Raw genomic sequence first — 17,829 nt, forward strand, 5'->3', positions numbered from 1 at the left:
TTTCCATTCTAATAAACATCGGGCATATTGCACGAATAATAATATACTTTAATACTTTTAAAAAGTTTGTATAAAAAGGAGAGTTTTTATGGATTGATTAAGGTATTGTATTTCTATATAGAATTTCTATTGTTTCTTTATAATTTTACGTTATTTAACCCTTTTTTTTTTCTCTTTTCTTGATTTGCACAAGATTTGTACTTGCAGCAGAATTCAAAGGCAGAGGGCATATGATTGTAGGAGCAATAAATGATGTGTTGCAAATGACTATTAATTGTTGACCTTTTTATCTTGGCTTGTTTTATCCGGTGAAAGTGTATTTTTGTTGTGTATAAAGCTACCTGAATAAGCTAACTGTTTAATAAAATATTTTGTAAAATTATGAATTAGTTGTTGGTTATTTAGTAGAAAAAAAAAAAAAAACCAACTAGTTTCAACTAACTAAAAGTCATTTACTAAAAAGTTAAAATCCAAACATCAAGTCTTGTATAAAATCGTCTTACCATGAGACGAATCTATATAATCAACCTATTTCTCTAAGGAGCTACTCTTGTGAGAGACTGTCTCTCGGTGAGACGACTCAAAACAAGAAGTCTTTATGCTACTAATATGGGTTATTTAAGATTATAAGTTATAATTAATCACTGTACATGTGATGACTTATAATTTTACATTATAAGCTTTAAATTGATCACTTCAAGGTTATAATTGATACTTTTAAAACTTGTTAGTTATCAAGTTAAAGTTATACACACTAATTATATAGTTTATCACTTTATATATAATTGATCACTTTAATGTATAAATTAATCACTTTATGGTCTGATTTTAGTTAAATCAAACATTATTTTTCCAGGTAAGTTATTAAAATCGAATCTTACCTTGTCAACCCCTCCCTAGCCCTATTTGGCAATAAAAAAAACTTTTTTTTTTTTTGAATAACCGGTAAAAAAATTAGGAGTTATAAATTAGGAAAATTCATAACTTTTACTAAAATAAAATACTGCTGACATCATCACTATTTAAAATTACTTACGCGTTACAACCTCAATAAAAAGTTTCTCTCCAACACCTAATGACGATGTCATTGTTTTAATGACAACTTTTTTTTCTTTTAATCTTTGACTTTATTACTCACATTATTTAACGTAATAGAAAATCATATATATTATTTTTTAAAATTATTTATAAAATCTTTTTTATAGTATTTATTAAATAAGTATTATTTAGTGTATTGGATATTTTGAGATGGTTATTTATACAATTAATTACTTAAATACAATGTTTAATTCTAATATGATTCAGGTTGTGACTATTTTTATTTAAGTCAATTATTATTTTCATGACAAAACCTATTTTTTAAAAAATTTTTATAAAATAATTGTACACATTTTTGTGTTAAATTTGATTTTAAAATGAGTTATTAATAATCGTAATACTTTATATAAATTAATGTAATTTATAACGTAAATTTAATAAAACTGTGTATGACACGAACACTATCTAGTTTAAAACTATAAATTAAGTGACGGGTGGTAAAAAAAAATTGTGCATTTGATCACGAGTGGTTAAAAAAACCTTTTAAACAGTCCCTGAAGAGATCAACATCTGTATTCTCCGTCAAAGAGAAGAGCGCAACACACAAGAGGGAGACATCAGAACACTATGTATTCATGGCTTCGTCGAAGTCTCTCAAGAACTACCATCAATTCTCATAAATTGGAATCTTCTACTACTTCTTCAACCAACAGAAATGGAGTTTCCAATAAAATAGATGAACAAGAATTTTATGGGGTTTCTCATGAATTGATCCAATTTGTCAAGTCCTTTAATCTAGACACCTTCAAGGATTTTTCTCTCCTAGGTTTTGTTTGTTTTAGCTCTCATCCTTTTTGCTGTTTCTGTTGTTTTTTTGATGATGGGTATTTTTTCTAATATTTTTCTGTTGTGGGTTCTGAAAGATTATAGCTATTAGCCTAGTTTGGTTTGAATTGAGAGGAAAAAATAACAATTTTTTTGTGGGTTTGTTGTTGTAGAGGAGGGAAGTGATGGAATTCAAACGACTTCAGGTGGAGTTAGGGTTGATTTATCAGATTGGCAGCAGCGGCATGCCACCATTATCCTCTCCAAAGTCAAGGTTTTTCATGCTTATCACACTTTTGCTTATCAATTTTTCTGAATGATGGGTATTTTACAATGATAATTTTTTGGACTTGATGGGTTTTATGCTTGTACACTTTGGTTTCTGAAAAATGGCATTGTAAATGATCATATTTACTTTGTTTGGTATTGGCCTTGGAAGATAATTGTATGGCGGAACTTGGTTTAATTGATGATCTATTGAGGAAGGTCATGCTTGGTTAGAACTGTGGAGTAAAATTTTTATGGATGATTCTTTGAGTTAGGTCCGTGCTGGGTTAGAATTATGGGAACTGAGAAGTAATATTTGATGGATGATTCATTGAGTTGGGTCAATGCAAAGATAGAATTGTTGGAACTTGGAAGTAATCATTTGAGGGATGATTAATTGAGGTAGTTAATGCTAAGCTAGAAACATGGAGAGTAACTTTTGATGGATGATTCATTGAAATAGGTCAATGCTCAGCTAGGATGTTGGAGAGTAAAATCGAGTACTTGGTGTAAGCCTTTGAAATGTATACTCTTTTCCCTAAAACTTTAGAAGTTTATAATACTTTGATATTGGGGAAAAAGAACTATAGAGGGACCATTTTGTCGCTTACAATGTCTTTTCTGTAAAATCTCTTTACAAGATCTCTAGTTAAGATATAAGAAATTAGTATTTTTAATTGCTCAATATTTTCCATGAATAGTTTAAAACCAATTTGTTCATCTTTAAGAAACCTAGTTTCGATGTTTCTAGCTCTGGTATTTGAAGAAAGGAGTAAGAAGGAAGAAATCTAACTCTTTGGGGTGGGGGGGGGGCACATTTGTTTTTTACAGGGACAAACACCTATTGTAGATTTAGTTTAGGAATGTTGCCTGTAAATGGCTACAATTTAGGATTAGAAATTAACTCTAGATGGATATAGCATCAATAAAAGTTGAGTTGTGCCGACTAATCTAATGTAAGATTCATTCCTTTATTTAGCCTTTTGAAATTATAAGTGGAAAATATAAGAGGAGTGAAATGAAAGCAGCGGAACACTTGGGCTTTCAAGGCACATTATGACAAATGAAAACAAAACTTCGATACCATTAAAGTCAAATATGACCTGTTTTCTTTGAGATGAACGTAATAGTAAAAAATTTGTTACTAAGAGATGCAGGTTACTTCTTTGTAGTGAACTAGATTAAAGACATTTTTTGTTAATCTTTATTCTAGATTGTTACAAGCTTTATCAATAAAAATTTGTTATAAAGAAGTGAAGTACCAAAGAATTAAGACTGAATCTTTGATTTACTGAAAGTGGACTTCAAACTGCTTTTTGAGGCAGTTATTTCGTGTTATTTGTGTCCTTTTGAATTTAGAACGGTGTCATCCAAAATTCTAAAGACATCAAAAGTTTGTAGTTTGGTAAGAAACAATATTAGAACTTCTTAAATGTCTTAATTTCAAATTTTTGGTAGTTAAATGATTTAGCTACTATAATAGATTAGGAGCCCCATAAGAAAGATATAAGCTCATGATCATAATCAACGAAAGACACTAAGGTGAACTGTCTCTATTTCACAAAAGGTCTGTTGGAACTTGGAAGTATACATGTGAAACTTCTAGCATTGTGCTAGAGACTGAAGTAGAATTCTCTTACTAAGGCAAACCAAAATTTTTTAAAAATGTCCTGGTTTGTTTCTAAAAAGCTACAAGAATCTCTATTTAGGAAGGGAAACCTAATATAAACTATGAGTAAGTATGTTCAGGAATTGATAATTGAAGGATAGAATTCCATATAAGCATCGTAAAGTGCCCATTTTAGAAGTTCTATTAAGAACGTCAAGAGGATCAATTAGAGTGCCCATTTTGGAAGTTCTAGAGTGCAATATGATATGTGTAAGGTGATCTTTGACGGACACAACTGTAAGATTTTGAAGAAGTTGAGAAGCAAATTGATTTTGTTCGCGCAAAGAGGGTCAAGTAAGTATCTTTATCTTTGGAAGAAGTTTTTTACTCATTAGTGAGGTTTGTATGTTTTCAGATTGTTATATTTATATACGTGTATGAAGCAACTCATGCTGTTCTCCTTAGAAAAGGGGCTATTGTGATTTAGGTTGGATTTGTGTGGTGATTTATACAACTAAAGCTTATAAACCTCGATTTGGACATGTCTTGTAAACCTAGATCGCCTATACTTTTAACATTGAGCATGCTAAAATACATAATAACACCAAAATAAGCTCTGGTGACTTGCTTCTATTACACTTCGGCACCCCCTAATTCGCACAATTTTTTTTCAATATATTCATAATCCCTTCCGGATTCAAATTTGAATTTTACAATTCATTGTCTCTCATGCTCAAAATTTGTGGAAAATGTCCATCCCGTTTCTATCAAGCGACATGCCTAACTTCCAAAGAATAATAAGTGAAAACAGTAGAAAAGCGTGGGCTAGTGTCAAGGCAACTAAATGGTTCCCTCCAGTCTTTTCCGCAACTATCTTTGCTATTTATGCTTGGACTAGGGAGAAGTTGATCCACTAGGTATGAATTCAAATCAAAAGCAGCCAGAGAGAACAGAAGAATGTATTCCTTCTTAATTCTGATTGCTTCTTTTATTGTTCTCGTCCTTGAGACTACTCTCTTTACTTATCTTTACATTCCGTGTAGGGATTTTTAGAACATTGTAGTTTGACTTCATGCTGCTTCATCACATACCTTTCTACCTAAAATATATTGCATTTTGGCATTTTTCATTTGGAGATTGAGATAGTGGAAGTCAGGATTCTTGATTTTTGAAGGATATATATACACGTGGATTGAAATGGAATCTCGTGTTGACATATTTCTGGCTATCATATGTACTGTTATGGCAGCTTGGTAGCGTAGTTTAATGTTGTTTAACGTGTGTTTTGGCAAGCAAGGCAAATTTGTGAAGATACACCTTTTTTTCCATTGTTGCCTACCTTGATACACTCTTGCATTTTTTGATGTTGTAGCTTCTCCCAAGGATAGATAGCTTCAGGTATTCTCTATGGTAGACTGATGATGTTATTAACGGATGCATTTTATCGCTAATGAGGTTTCTTGAATTCTCTTTCTTTTACATAGGCTAAAGCATTGTTCATACAAAACTAAAAAATAGATTATTAATAAAATTAGATGATCAGTTCTAGGGGAAGAACAAAGGTTTTGGCCGTCTTTTTTATTTTTTCAATTATTTTCAAACATAAGGCCTTTTCAAAATTTATTAAAGAAATTTATTTAGTTACATTTTCATTAGCTGTTTCTTTTGCCGTGTTTGAAGCACTATAAAAACCAATTTATCAATAACTTTCATAAAAGATATCAAACCTCTATTCAAAACAATTGCTACATCTATCAACATGTCATTTCTTTGTAATTAGTGATAGCCAACTTCATTTCACTAAGAAAATTATATTAAATAGGAAAAATTGACCTTAACGATCCAATCCATTGCTTATTCGCCCAAAATAAGCCCACATTTTGATTATTCGTGAATAATCCCAAAAATGCAACCATGTCTTTTACTTAAAAAACCAGTTTCACTTTTCAAACCCCATATCCTCTTATCACCATTATTGTCTAATCCTTCAATCACATTACTGTTCTAACTTATAACTACATAAGTAAACGACACAACTGCTGATTCTACATTGATCTTTTAAACTTTTCAATCTTATCCTGCTCCTCCAATCACCATTACCATCCAGCCTCTAGACCCTTTGGTCAGACAATATAGCTAAAGACAGAGGCGCTCACACTGTATTCATCTCCATAACTTTGCATTCATATCCTCCCATCTCATCTGAGTTATCTGAGTTATGCAAAATTGGTATTTTCATTTTCAAATTTCATCCAATTTTTATGAAAAAGAAAGCGAAAGAGGAAGAATAGTAACAAATTTTCTGCTTCAGGGAATGTTTTTAGACCAGTAAAACAAAAAAAGTGGGTTCATTCAACTTTGAAATGTTAATGTTAACGTTGTTGTTAGTTCTTGATAATCTAGTAATGTAAGTTGGGAAGTGTAAATTAATGATCAAAAGGATGTAAAAAAATTCATGTAATTATTTTATGTTAAATCAATTGAAGGAAAAAGCAAGAAATTCAAATTGATGTTGCTAAAAAAGGAAGTAAAAATATTATGGAAATTGAAGTGTTTGTACTCTAATGGTTGTTGGTAGTTATTAAGAAGAACACTCACAAATAATTTGTACCTATTGCACTATGTTTCCAACAGGTTAGGGTGCATTTTCAGCGACACCTTAGTGTAAAAATGTGGTAACAGTTGTGATCGCGGTAGCAGAATGGTGATGCGGTGACAGGAATGATGCGATTATGGTAACGCCTAAACATCAGTCCATTAGAAAGATATCTCTTGATACAACCCAAAATGTGATTTTTTACACCTTTAAAACACGAGATTTATTGGTTCCTTTGTTTTAAAAATCTTTATAATGTTGTAGAGGCGATGCTATACGGCCTTGTTTTTACACTATGGCGGACACCACTTATAGGTTAGATTACCCGTGAATAATCCAAGGTGGGTTTATTTAGGTGGATAAGCTGGATTATTAATGTCAATGCAACTGATTATCTATTATTATCACTTAATTCAACTAAAGCGCTTTAGAGTTCAACTATTTGAAACCTTAAAAGCTTGATAATTTCAACTCTACTTTCCCATCATGTGTCCAGTAATGGCTTTAGCATGAACTTTTTCACACTTTCACTTCATGAAGCATTCCACATACCCATCCCATGTTGGACTAAATTTTGTTTTAGGTAAAAATGATCCCAACATATGTGGATGTTGTTCTGGGTAATATAATGGGAATAATATATTTTAGAAGGTTATAGTATTCAGGACTTAGTTTTAAAAAGAATGCCTTCTGGTGCGTATAGGTGCAGGGCTTAGTTTAAAAAGGCACCCTAAGGGGGCCAGGGTCAAGAGCTTAGACCTAATGTGGGTGGCTAAAGCGCTAGTTTTTGGGTGTTAGGCTCTCCAAAACTCAGGAAAAAGTTAAATACTAAAAATCCCCAAAAAAACCCATAAGAGAAGTAAAGTAGAGAAGAGTAAACACAATTGGTTCGTGCTTGCATCAAATGGGCTTCTCTGATGCTAAGACCAAAAAGGCGCTTAAAGGCACTCTAAGGCGCTTGACGTAGGCGCTCTGATTCGCTCACCTTCAGAAATCGTCTCGCCGACCCTATTAAGTTTGCCATTGCACTTCCAAAAACTAAGGCGTGGGGCTCACCTAGGTGCTAGTAAATTTCATTTTTAAGACTGCAAGTGAAGTGAATTATAACAAGTGCTAGGGAGGCACACTTCAGTCTAGGCATTCAATTGAAAAGTCAAAAAGGTAAAAAACCTTTGTGCGTATTGGCTTTTTTTTTCAACTGTGCACAAAGGCCTGCCTAAGCTGCACATAGGCGAGGCACAGCGTCTTGCACTTAGTGCGCCTTTAGCTTTTCAGAATCATGATTTAGGGGCTTGAGATTGAGAACTATGGATGCCAAGTTTTGATTTACTTGTGTGTGTTTTTAACTCCATTCACAAGTTATAGGGTGTTATTTGATAAATTTGCCAGTTTAATCTAGGGAATCGTTCTTGTTACAATCAGTAGGTTTGAATACTTTTCATGATTTTTTAAAGTATGAAGTATTACTAGAAGATAGTTGGTGCATGTTGACTCAATTCATGGGTCACTTTTAAAACATCTTCTTTGTGATTAGGTTAACTTATAGACATCTGACTAACCCTACCATGCCAAGGCAGAGGCCTCTTAAGAGTTGTGTTCTGGGTGATGATGCTGTAAAATAATCTTATTTCTGCCTTCTACGTGTTAAGAGTTTGGGTGACATTCATATACGTGCAATCTTTGGAAATATAAACGCAATTATAGACGTGTTCATTTGGATCATCAAATGATTTCGGGTGAGGTGTTTCCGGTCGGTTCAAAATTGGATCTTGTGTCCATGTTGGTTTTTATGTAATTTAAATTCATTTTGAATTCGGGTCAAAGTCTGGTTCGGTTGTAAGGTCGGGATAATGTCGGATCGTCGTGTCCTCTACGCAATCGTGAAACCGCTCTACTTCTACTTGGCTCTTTGTAGTTACTTTTGGTTGGATCTCTCAATATTTCATTTGTAGCTGCCAGTTTGTAGGTAGCACACTTTGGTATCAAAGATGTTTATGAAGACTTCCCTTGGTTCTATATCTCAAACTACTGACTTAGTTGCTAGGATCTTTACGGAATCAACTTTCATCATCTTCCCTGACATCAAATCGAGGCATGAAACACCTATACCCTTTTCCCCTATGCCTTTTCATTCTAGGTTTCATCTCGTTTTTTCCTCCCTTCTTTTCTCTTTAATTTGTAAATGGAGGCGAAAATAGCCTTTTAAAAAGGCCTTCTAAATCGGGGTGACACCTTGAGCGATGGTTGTGTTTCGTGGTGATGATTGTAGATGTGGCTACGTCCCATGTTCCATGTTTCTATGCTCATAAGTGAACGATTTAAAAGAACCCTAGCTTCTATATATGGACACAACCCAAGTACACAACTAGAACAAACTTTGGACAAAAGACCAACTGCAACAACATTATTACTAAACATAATTTATCATAATGACAAAACAGATAACTACCGATAGAATGCTGACATCACATCACTAATCAACAACCATGGGCAGCTTGCAGGAAGTGATAGCTATGACAAGTCCCTCACCCTTCTGAAGTAAAATTAGGTGGTGACTGATGGGTTTCAACAAACCACTGGGATTTTTTGTGGAATTACCCTTGGAGATTAGGAATTGTTAACCTAGACAACTGACTTCAGATTTGGTAAGTGCAATAAAAAAAGATGAATTTCCTAGTCGTCAAAAATCAGTCTCAGGTCTGAAATTAAAGCCTCACTTGGTGTCAGCAAGCTTATGTCTGTTAGGGTTGAAGTTGACACTTCTGATACAGTTACAGAAATTGAGATAGGGATTGACACTTGCATCTTAAATAGTCTTATTCTTTTATTACGAAAATAGGGTTGCGTAGATTTTGAGTTTGCCTAGGTGTGCCATTTTGGGGTTAATACGAGGTTATATTTGTTGAAATGTTAAGGAAAAATAATTTCAAATTTTCTTTTCCTTAGGGTAAAAGCTTTAGGAAGTTTGAGCCTTAGCTTGTTTTGCTTTAAGTCAAACTGAGAAATAAGAAGCATGGCAACGTGAACATCTGATAACACAAGGTCCCAAGCTTCTAACTGTCAGCAATACTCATGCTACGAATGGACCAAATGCAAAGAGCTTCTGTACATTTGTCAACAACTTGGGGTAATATAAGGGAAAAAAAATTGGAAGACAAGAGAGATGGGGATATAAAGAGAAAAACTCTGCTCAACGTCTAGCTTTTGAAGCTGTTAAATTATATGAGTGTGGTCTTAACTTTGTCCCTCTTCCCTTAATGATACCCTTTGAATTTGGGAGTCATTCTTACGTTCACTAGGACATGAATCTTTACTATGCATGACTATTGATTGTGAAGTACTGCTCGTGGATAGTCCATGCATGTTGAATCAGGGGTCGCTTAGGAATTAGTCTTTTTCTGATTGTTGGGTAGGTTACGTACATCTGAGCGTCTAATTTGACTACTCTACCGTGCTCAATTGGATGTAGCGGAAGTCTTTTTAGAGTTGAGTTCTTGTTGATAGTCGTTGATTTTGTAAATGAGCGTCTCAATGTGTTCTGCATTTTAGAATTTGAGTGAGGTTCAAATAAGTATCACCTTTGTGCATATATATGCTATTGTGAAACCGTTATAGTTAGCTGCTTGTAATTGCTTTTCGTTGGATCTCTTAAATTTCACTCGTTGTCAGTCTGTCCCTAGTTGATTTTGTCGCCAAAGCATATTGCAAAAACTTTTCTGGGCTCCTATTTCTTGACTTCAACCTCTCTTGACTTATTTTCTATTATAGGTAGGAACTAGGAAACTTGGTAACGTTGGTTGTTGTAATCCCATATGTGTAGTCCTACATCATGCCATGACTTTATTGCTTGATTGCTTAAGAGCAAACACTACCATTTATTGCTTAGGTTCCCTTTTGTCGCTGCTTCTTCTGGCATCTGGTGCATTTCCCTTTTGCCTTCTACTTTTGTTTTGGGGTAGTCGGGGGGATTGGCTTTAACTGAGTTCCCGAGTTCTTTCACCGTGCACTTGACCTTGACAATTCTATGTTATGGCACCTTAAATTTTGGCAGAGTTACAGCACAAATACTCAAATTGTGCACCTTTTTATTTCTTGCTTCACTCAAATTATTGTATAAGATAGGTAAATTCAAGCAAGCTAGCCGTCTGGCTAGATTTACATATCTCGTGAGAGTCACAAGGCGCTCTTATAGTAATGAGTTTCTTTTGTGAGACCTGCTTAATCACCCTTTTAACTTGGTAATGATGATTTCGTTTTGTACAAGTCATGTAGGATGAAACCAAGTTACCTTGTAAATTGTAAGGGAGTGTGTGGTTTGGTAAAAACAGTTTTCTATGAAAACTATTTTTCAATAGAAAATGTTTTGATAATTGATTATCTTTTGTTTGGTTTGATGGAAAAATCTTGGAAGAAATGGAGGCTCTGAGGATGGAAGAAAATTGATTTTCTTCCATTTTGGTGGACATTGTTTGCTACGTAATGTAACACTCTTTGCCACCCAACTTTTCTATTTTAAACTTGTAAAACCAAACATTGGAAAATGGAATAATAACGTTTCAAGAAAATGTTTTCCTCCAAACTAAACACCCTCTAAATGAATAAAAATGGTTAGTTATTGATGACATGTTTCGTAATCTACAGTTGCATGTTAAGTTTAGTTTTATTACAATAATATAAAACAAAAATTACAGTTTTTTGGTGAAAATACGCTGAATCGGAGGATATCTTTTTGTGCTTGAATACCAGTGTTCTCTTTTCTACAGGAATTGTCGCAGCTAAGATACATGCTATGTCCTCGCCACATGAAAGAACGACAATTTTGGAGAATATACTTCAGCCTTGTTAAAAGCTACGTGACCGAGTAAGTGTTACTCTTCCATCTAGAGGAACTTTTACCAATAGTACAGTAATGAAGAATTTATGTTTGATGGAAAGTCAAGGTTTGGAAAGAAATAACAGCAGGCATCTTCTCTTGTACAATTATACAAAACTCTCTGTGATACATGGATCTTCTTTGAAGCACTCAAAAATACTTTGAAAACACAGACCACTTTAAACATATGATTCAGTGTATATTGTGCACCCTTACTCAAAAGTCCTGCCTTTCCGAATGACAGATATGAGCTGCAGGCCATACGACTTGAGAAACTACGGAAAATGACTACAGAGTCGGAGAAAGCCACAGTTAACAATGGAATAGAGCTCGAAATGACTGAAGCAAAGCAGACAAGTAGCTGAGCTTTCCTCGAGAAAAATGCACGAACGTATGCAGCACTGTCTCTTTGAAGTTACAGGTACAGCTAAATCTTGTCTTTGTTTATCTACGCGGTAAATTCGAAAGAAACGAAATGAGCTGGATCACCCACCTCTGAATTAAATGTTCTGATGGGAGGTCTTATCCTGTACCTACCTCGTTCATCACATATACAGTGTATCATCCTCATTAAAAAATATGATTCATTCATTTTTTTTTTTCGGGATTTCTCGGGGGAACGGGGACGTGGGTATGATTATTGAAAATGCATGATTGTGCTGGAAGTGCATATGGGATTGTTTTGCTCTCCCCACATTATCATGAAAAAATGTATCATTAAAAATTCCTGTTAGTACCCAGATAAACAGGAAAATTACTGATGGTTATGACATGAAAGACAAAATTTTTAGTGCCCAACTCTTTTAGAATTGTTTATGATAATAATGTGTTGGGGGGACATACAGATTTAAATGTTGTTTGTTTCCAAAGATTACTTAAGCTAAGAAGTTTCAGCCGACAGTTATAAGGCCTCAGGGGGAACCTGCCATGGCAGACTATTATAATGGTGCATTGCGTTACGTTAAGAGCTCGGGTTACCTGCGTTATCGCATTCGTACTTAACTCTTTGGATTTATAATTTGCCTGATGTTCGAGTTCGGAAATGTACTATAGTTGTAGTACTTGACTTAAAACTTTCATGCAAAATGTTTTTGGTAGTTGGGAAGGTGAGTTAATGGTGAAGATTGTGTTTGATTTTATGATTAAAGATGTTTAATTCGATTTTGTAAGACCAGGGGTAAGGTTAAAATGTAGAATGAGATAACGTAAACTAATATTTTTTGGGGGGCTTGTGAGGTCAAGCACCTTGCGTATGCCTAGAATTCCCTCGTACGAGATTGTTCGTATATACATTTTTAGAGCATAACACTATAAAAGGGGTATTGGAGTTGCTTTTTGAAGAATATACTTTGCTCGAGGGAACTTATCGGGGTCCAAATCTATAGTGTTTGGTGGATCTAGGGCCTGATTTTGGATCTAAATTTTTTTTCTAAATATTTTATGTAATTTTCGTCCATTCATTTCCAATATTCTTTAAATGAAATTATCACCGAGTCTTTTGATTTTGTAGTAGAAAGTTCGATTGCATTTCGAATTACTTAAATCTACAAAGTTTCAAAGCCACTCGATTTTTCCAAAATATAACAAAGTGTTAAATCAAACAATCAAATACCCATAATAGTGTTTACATATTTTTTTAAAAATAAATAACGATTCGGATTAGGACCCTAAGATTAATATGGACTCTTAAGATCCAAAAATAAATGAATTTAAACCCTTAAATTAAAAATAGTTCGAAATTAGATCCTTAGGGTTCAAGACCCATGCAGCTTCCACTTGCGAAATGGCAAATGCCAAATTGGTACAACCGTACAAGCCCATAACTCTTCCACAACATTCACTCTCCCTCCATTATACTACTTGGTTGAATATATTATATATGTGTTTCATTACTAACTTTTTTGGTAAATGAATGTCAACATTATGTCGGCAAATGTAGTTATTATACCCTTTGAAACAAAACATTTACCGGACCCTTATACCCTAATAATTACTTTTTTTACCCATTTAATTGTTTTTATTATATAATCCCCAATTAATTAAAAGTTGATCCAAAATATTTTCTACTAATCCGTCTTGATAGAATTGAGTCATAGAGAAAGAGGAGCTTTAAGAAATTGGTAATAAATAAAGAGAGAGAATAAATTACGTGGATGAAATTAAAAGAGTTAAAATGTATGGATGAGATTAAAAAAATGATAAGTCATTGTTCAAAAATAAAAATGATGCAAATTAAGTGGGACGAATTAAAATGGAAAATGCTATAAATTCAATGGGACAAAGATAGTAAGCATAAGTAGTTTTAATATTACTTTTTTTTTTCATAAAATTTTACTTTATTTTCTTTTAAGGTTGTAGTGCTACTTAAGTTGCTATAATTTTCATCTTAGAAATGACTTCATACTCTCTCCCTTGATATCATTAAACATTTGCAATAAATTCAAAAAGATAGGAAATTACGTTTTTATACAGAGATTATTTTGTTTACCTTTTAATTCTTTTGAAATTTCTATTTTCTAAAAATTGTTGATTTTTAGAGTTATTTGATATGACACAACCATTATTCCTTTGGAATTGGAAATTCCTACAAAGTGTAGAAATTTAGCTACAAAGGGGGTTTCGATAACTTCAAATTATTTGTATCAATTGCCATTTCTTGTGTAAGCTTGAAATTTATTTTTAGTGTCAATCAAATGAGTTCTTATTATATTAGTCTTTCGTTAAGAATTTCACAACACCAATTGTTGTGTGTTACGGTCTCAATATAACGCGTCCTATGCATAGGTTAAATTGCATAATTAATATAAAATAAAAATAAAAAGAACTTAGGATACGGGTTTCTTATATATATATATAATTTGTTTATTATGTATTAGCCTGCTGGCCAAAAAAATATAATTTTTATCATTTTTATCAATTTCTCTTAATTTTTACCCATACATTCATCGGAAGACAATGGAGTTGCATTGTGGTTAAATGTGAACTCAAAAGAGAATTAACTTTAATTTTTGGTTCAGGTCCAAGTGAATGGTGAAGGTAGTAGTAGTGGAGTTACTACCCTTTTCATTATTTGAAGTGCTCGTTTGATATGTGATAATAAACGATGGTAATGAGAATGACATATTAGTATAATTTTGGTTGAAAAATCTCTTGGCTATCTTGATGGCCATGCTTGTCCAACTTCAATCATCTCATTTTCTTCATAAAATTCATTCTAATGCATTAACATTGAGAGAGGTGGTATTAGGCGGTAATGAAAATTTGTAAACAAAAAAAATTTTTTGTGATCAAAATTTCATTACCAAGGGAATGATGTGTCACTTTTGATAAAATTTTACTTTATAAATCATTTTCATTATCACGATTTAATATCACTAACCAAATGGATCGAAAATGTAATGGAGAGTCCATTACTCAAATCTAATGATTAAAATTGCATGATAGAGGAAAATAGATAAAATTTTAAAATTTTATTTTTTATTTTAAAATAAATGTTAAAATATTAAAATGTTAAAATGGATAATTAAAAAAGTAACGAAGACGATCCAAATAAGTAGTATCGAGTCGAATATGAAAGGTGTCCGTGTCCTTGCTCCTTTCATGTGATAATAATAATCCTAAAAAGAGGGGAGGGGAGGGTCCCATGAACCTATAATTAAGCCGAGTAAAATAAAAATAGAGATAAAGATTCTGATATGAAATTCACATGGGGGACCTTGTATGTTGTACCTTTATGATGTGTTAGTACACTCCTGAACTCCTAATCTACTCCCTGTGCCCTATACTATTCTCTTAGTCGTTACTCGGTTTTCACCGGGTAAATAACTGTGATTTATATTAATAGTAAACTATTGATATGTGGTACTATGTTATAGGTAAAAATAGATTTTTTTCTTTTGAATATTTTATTAGTTTTATTTTTGTCTTTTTATGGTTATTTACATAGGAAAATTTACCTAGAATAATCTAACTTTTTTATGATTTTTCTATAATAATTTCACCTATTAATTAACCATGAATAATCCTAACTTTATAGGATATTTGCCTTGAGTAAACTCGGGTAACCAGATGACTTGCTATAGCAAGTTTTTTTTAAAAAAAAAAAGATAAATTAAAATAAAATGCCGAGAAAATGTAAAAAAAATGTTAAATTTTTTTGAGAATTTTTTAAGTAAATTTTTAAAAATTTTCTCAAATTTTATATTAATTTTTAGTTTACTTATTTGCTAAATTACCTACTGTAGCAGGTTATCCGGTTACTCTAGTTTACTCTAGCAAATACCCCATAAAGTTGAGATTATTCGTGGTTAATCAATAGGTGGAATTATTGTAGAAAAATCATGAAAAAGTTGGATTATTCTAGGTAAATTTTCCATTTACAAATAACCGTTATTGACTAAGATTTTCTAGTCCTTAGTAAGTTACCAATACGGGTGTTTAAAAATATGGGTTTGGAAAACATGACACGGATGATCTTGTGTTCAGTTCTTATAACCGGGTATTTTACCCAGTTAGTAAAAAACCGGAAAATTCGGAATGGGTTCCCAGTTTTCAAACCAAGTATTCGAGTCGAATACGGATATCTTTTGTTAATTCGGATATCAGGTTTAATCTGAGCGGAAATAGGGTCGTATTTTTTGATATTCGAAAAACCGGATATTCTATGAATATAATCCGGTTTCCAATTTTAAACACCTCTAATTACTAGTACTCCTATTTATTTTTATTTTGTTACTCTTTAATCGATTTGTTACTGAAAATTATATTTTCCAAATAATAATATGTTGTTTTCAGTAATAGATTCAAAGTCCAAATAACAATGGGCATTACTATTTGTCGCCACCCTTTTCATTTTATCGCCACCCCTCCTAATGAATTTACGAATTTGCCCCTGAATTTTAAAAATTTACAAATTTGCCATTGGAGTTAATAACACTATTAAAATAAAATAATTTATGACAACATTTATTTAAATAACAATAACTTAAAAAATAAATTAATTAAACAAAAAAATAAAAAAAAATTTAGTACCAGTCACACAAAAAGTGCGACTCGACCTAGGTACAGTCGCACTTTATAGGTACAGTCGCACTTTTTGTGCGACTAGTATATTTTTTTTATTTATATTATTATTGTTATTATTATTATTATTATTATTATTATTATTATTATTGTTATTATAATTATTATTATTTTTGTTATTATTATTATTATTATTATTATTATTATTATTATTATTATTATTATTATTATTATTGTGGTTGTTATTATTATTATTATTAAATTATTATTTTTGTTTTAATTATTATATTTAATTTATTTTTTTAAATATCATTATTATTATTATTATTATTATTATTATTATTATTATTATTATTATTGTGGTTGTTATTATTATTATTATTAAATTATTATTTTTGTTTTAATTATTATATTTAATTTATTTTTTAAAATATTATTATTATTATTATTATTATTATTATTATTATTATTATTATTTATATAAAAGTAACTTAAAAAATAAATTAATTAAACAAAAGAAATTTTATAATTCGAAATTCAAAAAAATTAAAAAAAAAAAAAACAAACCAGTTGCACAAAAAGTGCGACTGTACCTAGTTCGAGTCGCACTTTTTGTGCGACTCGACCTAGGTGCAGTCGCACTTTTTGTGCGACTGGTAATATGTTTTTTTTAAAAAAATTTTATTAATTTTATTTATATTATTATTATTATTATTATTATTATTATTATTATTATTATTATTATTATTATTATTTTGTTATTATTATTATTATTATTATTATTATTATTATTATTATTATTATTATTGTGATTGTTATTATTATTATTAAATTTTTATTTTTGTTTTAATTATTATATTTAATTTATTTTTTTAAATATTATTATTATTATTATTATTAGTATAAAAATAAGAAATTTTAAGTCCAATGGTAAAGTTGTAATTTTTCTAATTTCAAGGGCGTAATTTCATTCGAGAGGGGTAGCGATAAAATGAAAAAGGTGGCGACAAATAAGAATCGGGATAACAATTGATTTTATTTGTGGGATTCTGAATTGAGATGCTAATGAATGCCTAATGTCACGTACTTGAGATGTTTCATTAGATCACCTCTCTTCACAATACCTGTGAGGGGACCATTATTATGAACCCTATTCTAGTACCTCATCATTTACTCCATTCCTTACAAAAATTAGTCTTATTTTTGTTTTAGTCTCTTGTATTTGTTTTTTTTATCCCATGTATATGTTTTACTTAATTTTCATGCATATTTCTTTTATTTTCTCATAATATATATATTTTTCCAGTCTTGTAAAATACACTTTTGCATAAAATATATACCTTCCGTCCTATTTATTTTGCATTAATTGATATTTTAGTCTGTCTTACTCATTTTGCATCAACTCTATTTTTGAATAATGACCCATCATTTATTCATTTTCTTTTAATTTCATCTATACATTTAACTTTTCTTTTATTTTATTGACACAATTCGTTTGCTCATTTCATTTATTATCAACATCTACTTTTTCTTAAAAATCACCACTTTTTCTTTAATACACTTGTGTCCTTATATGAATGTGTGTTCAATCATTTGTTA

The 17,829-nt window shown here is 31.5% G+C and overlaps 1 protein-coding gene across 1 annotated transcript; it reads left to right on the forward strand.

Annotated features, from left to right (window-relative positions):
* The first annotated feature begins 1,556 nt into the window (after nt 1-1,556).
* Nucleotides 1,557-14,029, forward strand: LOC130813109 (uncharacterized). Its single transcript, XM_057678840.1, has 4 exons — nt 1,557-1,864; nt 2,037-2,137; nt 11,099-11,196; nt 11,453-14,029. The coding sequence occupies exons 1-4, from the start codon at nt 1,666-1,668 to the stop codon at nt 11,571-11,573; spliced, it is 519 nt and encodes a 172-aa protein (XP_057534823.1). The 5' UTR covers nt 1,557-1,665; the 3' UTR covers nt 11,574-14,029.
* Nucleotides 14,030-17,829: the final 3,800 nt, after the last annotated feature.

This window comes from Amaranthus tricolor, chromosome 5 (assembly GCF_026212465.1).
Source record: "Amaranthus tricolor cultivar Red isolate AtriRed21 chromosome 5, ASM2621246v1, whole genome shotgun sequence".
NCBI classification, from domain to species: Eukaryota; Viridiplantae; Streptophyta; class Magnoliopsida; order Caryophyllales; family Amaranthaceae; genus Amaranthus; species Amaranthus tricolor.

Excerpts from the sequence above, each read along its gene's own strand:
- LOC130813109 (XM_057678840.1), top strand. The coding sequence starts at position 1,666 with ATGTATTCATGGCTTCGTCGAAGTCTCTCAAGAACTACCATCAATTCT. Across the intron at positions 1,865-2,036 it reads CAAGGATTTTTCTCTCCTAG|AGGAGGGAAGTGATGGAATT; the intron begins GTTTTGTTTGTT and ends TTGTTGTTGTAG. Across the intron at positions 11,197-11,452 it reads GTTAAAAGCTACGTGACCGA|ATATGAGCTGCAGGCCATAC; the intron begins GTAAGTGTTACT and ends TCCGAATGACAG.